Source organism: Hordeum vulgare, chromosome 7H (assembly GCF_904849725.1).
Source record: "Hordeum vulgare subsp. vulgare chromosome 7H, MorexV3_pseudomolecules_assembly, whole genome shotgun sequence".
Classification (NCBI taxonomy): Eukaryota; Viridiplantae; Streptophyta; class Magnoliopsida; order Poales; family Poaceae; genus Hordeum; species Hordeum vulgare.
The window spans coordinates 2,557,360-2,566,476 of record NC_058524.1 but is presented as its reverse complement, the minus strand read 5'-3'; the positions used below and the strand labels follow the sequence as shown (position 1 = coordinate 2,566,476).

General features: G+C 44.7%; 1 protein-coding gene across 1 annotated transcript; it reads left to right on the top strand.

The window, feature by feature from the left end:
- The first annotated feature begins 279 nt into the window (after window positions 1-279).
- On the top strand, window positions 280-5,144 carry LOC123409836 (monocopper oxidase-like protein SKU5). Its single transcript, XM_045102707.1, has 9 exons — window positions 280-512; window positions 1,025-1,134; window positions 1,287-1,557; window positions 1,659-1,797; window positions 2,096-2,462; window positions 3,653-4,018; window positions 4,106-4,184; window positions 4,392-4,594; window positions 4,698-5,144. The coding sequence occupies exons 1-9, from the start codon at window positions 372-374 to the stop codon at window positions 4,810-4,812; spliced, it is 1,791 nt and encodes a 596-aa protein (XP_044958642.1). The 5' UTR covers window positions 280-371; the 3' UTR covers window positions 4,813-5,144.
- The last annotated feature ends 3,973 nt before the right edge of the window (window positions 5,145-9,117 follow it).

The following is a 9,117-nucleotide window of genomic DNA, read 5'->3' as shown; positions in this document are numbered from 1 at the left end:
GATAGACAGGATAGCATTGAAGACCGGTCGCGTGGGGCCCCTCACGCAGACGACGCATCGAGACGCGTCTCGGCCCATCCAATCCAATCCAATCCATCCATCCCACGTCGCAACGGTCAGCGTCTAGTGAGCTCACACACAGCTGTGGACGGTTGCCCGTTGCGTCCACGACGATGGCTTTGCCTCATCAAAACCCTCCCAAACCCCCATTCTTCTCTCTCCACTCTCCACACGCCATCCGACACAAATAGCCAGAGAAACGGAATCCCAACAATCACCAAGAAAAGCTCCCACCAGCCCCTCTCTCTCTCTCTCTGTGTGTGCGTGGACTCCACTCCACTCCGCCGGACCGGAGAGAGCGAGAAGCGGAAATGGCGTGCCCGCCGGCGGCGCTGCTGCTCCTGCCGCTCCTGCTCCTGGCGCCGGCGCCGGCGCGGGCGACCGACCCCTACGCCTTCTTCGACTGGGACGTCTCCTACATCACCAGATCCCCGCTCGGAGTCCCGCAGAAGGTCCGTCCATCCCTCCCTCCCCTCTTGCCTTCCTCCATTTCCAATCCCACCGGTCGCCCGCAGCCAACCGCCTCCCCTCCGCCGCAAGATTCGGGTTTCCCCGACAACCTCCGGCTGTCCGCTCGCCCTGCCCTCAAGATTCATTTTTTCACCCTCTTCTTCCACGCCTTCCTTCCTTCGGGGGGAGGAGGAAGCACCTGGGTTCCTTCCAGGATTTCCGGACCTGACCCGAGATTGCGCCCCAAATTTTTGAATTTTTTTCCCTCCCGGACGACCTAGCCGCTCAACCAAAAAGTTTCGATTTATTTCGATCCTTCAGCCTTCAGATCTCACCCACGCTCCCCGGCACACTGTTCCCGTGCGCGCTCCCGACAGAGATCTCAACACGCGCCGCCGGGTTTCCAGTTAACCGCCAGGATGGATGCACATTGCACTGTACGAATTTCCCAATGTGCCTGAAAGCCTGAACCTGAGCCGCCTGTTTCTGAATTTTTGTTTTGTTTTCTCTTCAGGTGATCGCAGTCAACAAGGAGTTCCCGGGCCCCGTCGTCAACGTCACCACAAACTACAACGTCGCCGTCAACGTCCTCAACAGCCTCGACGAGCCGCTCCTAATCACCTGGTCTGCACACTCACTCACTCGCCACTCAGTCTTAAACGAATCTTCAGTGGCCATTGCAGACTCGTTTCCTTCAGTCTGATGATTTTGTTCAGTGTGATGACAAGCAAGTGTTGGTCTGACATCTTCATTTTTTGTTTGGCTCACTCGCGCAGGGACGGCATCCAGCAGCGGAAGAACTGCTGGCAGGACGGGGTCCTCGGCACCAACTGTCCCATCCCGCCCGGATGGAACTGGACCTTCAACTTCCAGGTCAAGGACCAGATCGGCAGCTTCTTCTACTTCCCGCCGCTCTCAATGCAGCGGGCAGCCGGCGGCTTCGGGGGCATCACCGTCAACAACCGCGCCGTCATCTCAGTCCCCTTTGACACCCCCGACGGCGACATCAGGCTCTTCATCGGCGACTGGTACAAGAAGAACCACACGGTACGCTCTAGCCCGGTCGCCAGCCGCCGTGGAAGAAATGTGCTATCACCCACTGGGTTTGCGGTCAGGGTGTTTGATTGTGGTTTTCTCTTGTGTGCCAGGACCTGAGGAAGATGCTCGATGATGGGAAGGAGCTTGGGATGCCTGACGGCGTCTTGATGAATGGCAAGGGGCCGTATCGGTACAATGACTCCCTCGTCCCGGCTGGGATCGAGTATGAGACCATCGATGTTGAGCCAGGTGATTACTTCTCATTGTAGAGTGCATCACCATTTCTGAAATCATAATGCCTCTGCTGGGCATGGTAACGAGGAAATAATCATGGTTGGTTACAAATGTTGTTGCTGAAAATATGCTTATATGTTACTGCTCAATTGTACAGCATTTTTTTCTCTCTAATACAATGGGGGGATGAGGTTGATGATTTAATCACTACCTACTTTCATGATAAGGCCAACTATATATTTCTTTGAACGATGATTGCTACTATAGCACATCACTTTAATCGTGGCAACTGACAGCCTCAGCTCCACTACAGGAAAAACGTACCGCTTCCGAGTCCACAATGTGGGAGTCTCGACGAGCTTGAACCTGAGGATCCAGGGCCACAACATGGCCATGGTGGAGACAGAGGGCTCGTACACGATGAAGCAGAATTTCACCAACCTCGACATCCATGTGGGGCAGTCATACTCCTTTCTGGTCACCATGGACCAGAATGCAAGCAGTGACTATTACATCGTGGCCAGCCCTCGGTTCGTGAACGAGTCGCTCTGGACCAGGGTTACCGGTGTTGCAATTCTTCACTACTCGAATTCAAAGGGCAACGCATCTGGTCCGCTTCCTGACCCACCGAATGATGAGTACGACAAAAGTTTCTCCATGAACCAGGCACGGTCAATCAGGTTTGTATAAAACAACTCTTCTTTTTTTCGTAAGCTCTGACTGTCCAAATGACCACTGGCTTAATTTTCTCTTCACGCAATTCTGATATTATTTTATATAAGTATGATGTTTGAAATGGTTGACCCATCATGGTCTGACTGTTTTGTAATAATAACAATAGTTCTCTTCAGTACCCATCAATCCATCATGTGCTATGATGTTTACTTTATAGATTATTAGGACAACATTGTTTTGCTACACCTAACTACACTTAGGCAGTACTCTTGTATGAAATAACTAATGTATCAATTTTATTTTTTTGGCCCCTTCACTTTCCATGGTATTTTTGGTCACCCCGCAGAGTTATTTTATGCATCTTCATTCCGATCTGATCTTCACAAGATGTTGACTAAATATTCCTGGCTTTCGAATTATGAATGAGAAAAATGTGCGACTACTTATAAAAGAGCCAATACACTCACATTAAGGCATTTCAAACCAAGCATAAAAGAGAGCAATCTACGACTAATGTTTTTGCCTAAGACCCCTGACCATCCAAATGACCACCGACAAAATTTTCTCTTCACGCTAATCTATAATAAATTTTAGAAGCCTGATGTTAGAAATTGCTGAGCCATCATGTGCTGACCCGTATTCCTCAGTTCCCATCATGTGCTATGATGTTTACTTTATGAAAAAATAGTGTTTTGCTATACCTAACTAAACTTAAGCAGTACTCTTGTATGAAATAAATAATCTAGCTCTGCTCTCCCCTTAACTTCCCATGATCTTTTGGGCTTTTGGCTATCGCAAAAAAACATTTTATGAACCTTTTCGTTTGATGTTGATCTTTAAGAGATGTTGACTAAGTATGCTTGGCTTTATGAATTCTGAGAGAAAAAGATGTTTTGGATATAAATGTGATAGGTGCCTCCTTTCTTACATTATGACTGTGTACTCATATGGGAAATTGTCTGCTCAAATATTTGCCCTTGTACTTGAGCATTCATTCCAGGAATATTTCTTACAGAAATTGGAAACTGAATTTTTTTGTCATACCAACACAATGACTTTTAGGAAGCTTTGTGGCCATTAGTAAAGTGTAAGGACACTTGGTAATAATAATATGTGTAGACAGTAGCTACATTTTCTCATGTGCGCACATTGGTCATGGATACTTAAGCCTACTAAAAGACCTTCTGTTTGTCAGGATGAACGTGACCACTGGTGCTGCTCGTCCGAATCCTCAAGGATCATTTCACTATGGGCAAATCAACGTGACCCAAGTGTACAAGTTGAGGAATATGCCCCCTGTTACCATCAATGGCAAAAAGCGGACGACACTGAACGGTATCTCCTATTCACCGCCTGCTACTCCATTGAGGCTTGCAGATCTCTACGAAAAGAAAGAAGTCTACACACTCGACTTCCCAATGATGCCATCTGATGGACCGCCGGTGATCGGCTCTTCTGTCATCAACTCGACGTACAAGAACTTCATGGAGATTGTGTTTCAGAACAACGACACGAAGGTTCAGACCTACCATATCGATGGATATGCATTCTGGGTCGTAGGGTGAGCGCAGCTTCAAAGTATTCATCTCTTTCAGTAGCCGGTTTCTTATGAGTCGTGTGTCTTGAACCGTTTGCGCGTTGCCAACAGAATGGACTATGGTGAGTGGACCGACAGCAGCCGTGGGACGTACAACAAGTGGGACGGCGTTTCCCGTTGCACCACTCAGGTATTTCTACAGTAGCGTATGGTTTGGATAGAACGTTTCTTCATGTTTGAGGATGCTTTCACTGCTGCTGATGTTCATAGCTGTATATAACTTTCTATTTACTTATGAGACAGTGGATGCAAACGCCAAGTTGTACTCAACGTTGACGTATTACACCTGCTGCTGAAAGTGTTGGATAGTGTTAACGTTGCCTCACTCACACCGCAGGTGTTTCCTGGAGCATGGACCGCCGTCCTGTTGTCGCTCGACAGCCCGGGGTTCTGGAACGTGCGCACGGAGAATCTGGACACCTGGTACCTCGGCCAGGAGACGTACATCAGGGTGGTGGATCCTGACGGAGGCTATAACGTGACTGAATCGGTGCTACCAGACAACGCCCTCTTCTGTGGCCTCCTCAAGGAAAAACAAAAGTAAGCGGACTTGCCTGTGTGCTGCGGCTTATGGTCCTTGTTACAGTATGGTCACAGTCAGTTACTAACTGATGCTTGGTCTTATGTTGTTGTTGTCCTGTAGGGCTCAGAAGCCTCATGGGTCATCGTCGAGCTCGGCTTTCCCCGCGGTAAGACAGAGCCGCTACCTGCTGGCTGTCTTGGTGTCGCTGGTCATGTTGTCGGTCGTCGGACACTGAAGTGAAGTGATCTGCTGCTATTTGTGAGTTATTAGGAAATTGAGAATGTAGGTTGAGTTTGCGGGGTGATCCGTCGATTGGGTGGAGAGGTCCTGCCATTATTTGCGCATCGGCGAATTTGTCGAAACTTGTTAACAGAGTTGTGTGCGCGTCGAATTGTTTGCGTGGTACTTACTTACTGCTGCCCGTGACCCCGCAATTGGGGGCGCCGTGCCGCCACCTTGAGGATGATGATTTTTAGCTAGCCCTGTCCTGTTCCTGTGAAACAAGACTTGGATACTTGTTTGCTGCCGTGTCAGCTGTGATTCGCAAGACCATTTTTTTACCTTTTATTATGGCCTGCTAACCATTCTTAAGGTGGGAAGTTGTTGATTGACCTGTTGAATCGTGGCCGTTCATCCTGGATGGAGGGAGGGACGAACGGCTGTGATTTCATTGGTATGCTAAGAATTCCACCTTTGCAGCAAGCAAGAGAGGCACAGTGATGGTGATGGCTTTCAACTTTCACTCTGATTCTCCGTGCCAGATGTAACTGCAAATGACCCTTTGAAACCACCTTTATGTCTGTACACCTCCAGGTGCAAATGACCCTTTGCTGAATTTGTGGGGGTAAAAAAGCTGTCTGTCTGAAACAACCTTAGCTAGTTTAGGTTGGACAGGTGCTCCAGCGTAGGGTGGTGCGGTCGACATAAGTAATTACTGCAGCCGTTGAATCATCGTCGTCATCATCATGGGATCACGCGGTTTATGATGATGATTAGTGTAAAGCCAGAGACTTTCCTCCAGCTTACCAGGGAAAATCCATGGAGGGCTGACCACCATGCACCGTCAAAAGGCGTGATGAGCGACCTGTAGCCGTAGGATTTGCACCTACTACTACTACTGCTGTAAGTAAGCAAGCAAGACATGGACAGGAGGAGGAGTTTGATGGAGAAGCGTTGACATGAAGATCTTCATTCCGCCGATACGCGGACTGCTTTGCGCGCCATTACGCTTACTAATTAATACGAGTACTACTCCCTCTCTTTCTAAATATACTTCCTCCGTTTTTAAATATAAGTCTTTTAAAAGATTTAATTAGGGGGACTATAAACGGATGTATATAGATATACTTAGAGTATAGACTCACTCATTTTGTTTCTTATGTGGCCCTCTAGTGAAATCTCTAAAAAGATTTATATTTAAAAACGAAGGAAGTACGTTGTAAATCGATTCCATTACAAATTACATACAGATATATATAGACATATTTTAAAATATATATTCATTCATTTTGCTTCGTATGTACTCTCTAATAAAATATGTACGAAGACATTGATCTTGAGCGGCAAGATGATTTGGTAGCGTGAGGGCCCTCGAGGACAAGTTTTTGTACCGTATTCCTTGACTAGTTTCACTTCGCACCCTTTTAGGACTGACTGCAACGGTCGCGCGACGAGCCGTCAAAACTCCAACTTACAATTTTTTTAAAGAAGGTATGGCATTTATTATTTCTTTTTTATCGGGTTAATTAAATATCAACCAAATTTAGGGTCCCTTCTGATTCAAAGGAATCGTACAGGTTTTTTTAGAGGATCTAAATCCTTAGGAAATCCCCGCAAAAAAGTATTTCTTCAGATTTTTTCATACATATTGACCCTTTGATTCATATGATAGGATTACATATGATAGTGGTCTTAATACCGATGTCTTTCTTTATCTTTGGGAGGTCGAACCACTGAACCTATTTCTTTGACGTTGGGACCAATAGGAAGAAGAAAAAAAAGCAAGGTCGAGTGGAAAGAAGGAGACTAGAATAGCGTTAGGAATGAATTTACATCAAAAAAAGATAAAAGGACCTTTTGAAGTTTGAGTGAGGATAATTGTCTTAAATTTCAAAGAATCGACTGAAAGAACGTGCCACAGTCGCATGAGAAAGAGTTTGGACTATGATAAAGACGAGCAAGCCTTTGTCGGGGAGTGATCGAGGAAGAGTCAATTACAAAAAGAAGGTGGAAGGAAGAAAGAGCAAGAAGCGCCAGGTGCGAAGATATACCATCAAAGAACTCCACAATAGAGCAAAAAAGAGAAAGACAAGGCTCGCAAAGAACAAAGGCTCAACCATTAGATCCAACACCAAGCCATCAAGATATTTAGAGGCTTGGACTTCTCTCTCTAGTAAAATAAAGGAAACATAGTGGGTATTGCTCTATTTCTTATTAGTGAGGCCCGAGAAAACCTTTGCACACCTCAGTTATTGGCTTGAAGCCCCCCCCAAATGAGTTGTTCTTTGTGTGGACAAAAATCACCATTGGGAATGGTGAACGCGCTACATTTTGGAGTGATAGATGGCTCCAAGGGGACTCGCCGACTCAGCTTTCTGCGTATCTTTTACCCCAAAAGTCTTTAACCCGCTTTATAAATAAAGCCACAACCGATACAAATGAAACATACAAACACATACTAGTGGAGAAATGGCTAACCACAACTTACATTGGTGGCGCGCCGTTTCTCACCAACGCTAGCATTAATATTTTCAAATAATGTTGGCGTGGGCTGAATTCATACGCCACAACTATTATCTTAGTGATGTAGTTGCACATTAGGCCCGATGTTGCGCATTTAGACTCATTAGGTCCACTCCAGCACTAGTCGGTTTTAACAGCCCGTCATAGTAAAAAAAGTTATCTTTTGTCGTTACTCTCGATCCCCAACTCCACCGCCCCGTGCTCCTCTTGATCCCTGCCGCCGCCGCCGCCTGACGCGTCCCATCTCTGCCCGACATCGACCTGCCCGACGCCGCCCCGTTGACGCCGCCCCGCCAAGGTATGGAAATCCATGCATCCATTTGCTTCAAAAGAAAATTGTATGGGAGTACCTACAAATAAATATTCGCCTTTTACAACTACACATTTTGTTTCAAAATCAGGAGAGTGAAACTCAAATCTGAATTCTAGTAATAGTTCAGTTTCATCGAAGTGTGGACAAGATTCAGACCAATAACACAGTACATGAACAAACCTAGAAGTCCTTAAGGGAGAAATAGTGTTTTCTTAAGGGAGAAATACATGGTTAGTAAAATTAAAATAATACCAAGTCCAAGAAACACATACACACATGGTTCTTTGTGGATGAGGAGCCATCGTGCTGCTTCCATTTCATGCCCTGGAGTACCACGTGGTGCCGCAGGCTCAGTAGACAACTCACTTTCTATTTTTGGGCTAAGAGCTCAAGAGGATGAGGGGTAGCACGAATATTTTGAAACTAGATGATTCCCCGATGCTTTGGTGCGGGAAACTTGCTATACAAATGCATAAAAATTTCTACAGAAACATCTATAAACAATGGGAAGAGAATGTTAGCTTAAAAATGAAAATAAAATACGAAGGCTATAGAAAGAGAAAATAAATAAATGAATTGCAGTTAAAAGAATGTCATTTCAAACAAAAAAGTGAATGTGAACTACATAGGTAAGGTGCAAGTGACCAACACATATATTGTCAATCGAAAATCTAATACAAAAATAACTTATGAATAACATGCATGAATTGATGATGTCATGCTTGCATGCATACAGTAATGCAAAAACAATGTATATGATTTGCATGCATGATTTGCTCATGTGCCATAGTTGCATGTCTAGGAAAATAACTAGTGGGTTGTAGCTATTTCGGAATAGCAGATGCCATGTCCTAAAGATATTAAAGGTATAAGAAGTTTTCTTGATCATGCTGGTTTTTATGAAAGGTTCATTAAGACTTTAAAAAAAATTATAGACTTCTTACCAATTTATTGTTAAAGGATGTTCAATTTGTTTTTTTTATGATGACTGTGTTGAAGCCTTTGGAATACTTAAGAAAGCATTGATCACTTCTACTATTGTCCAACCACCTGATTGGAATTTACCTTTTGAAATTATGTGCAATGCTAATGATTATGCTGTAGGTGCTGTTCTTGGTCAAAGAGTTGATAAGAAGTTAAATGTTATCCATTATGCTAGTAAGACCTTGGACAATGCCCAAAAAAATTATGCTACTACGTACTTAGAAAGAATTTTTAGCTGTAGTGTTTGCTTGTGATAAATTCAGACCTTGATTTCAAAGTTACTTTTCACATCGATAATGGTGCTATTGATTATTTCATGGATAAGAAAGATGCTAAGCCTAGGTTGATTAGATGGGTGCTTTTATTACAAGAGTCTGATCTGCATATTGCATAGGATTGGGCCACTTGTGGTGCTACTTTTGTTACTTTTTGCCTGCTACCAGTTATATACTATCACGTTATCTGTCAAAACTATCTTACAACACTTGTAGAGAATACATT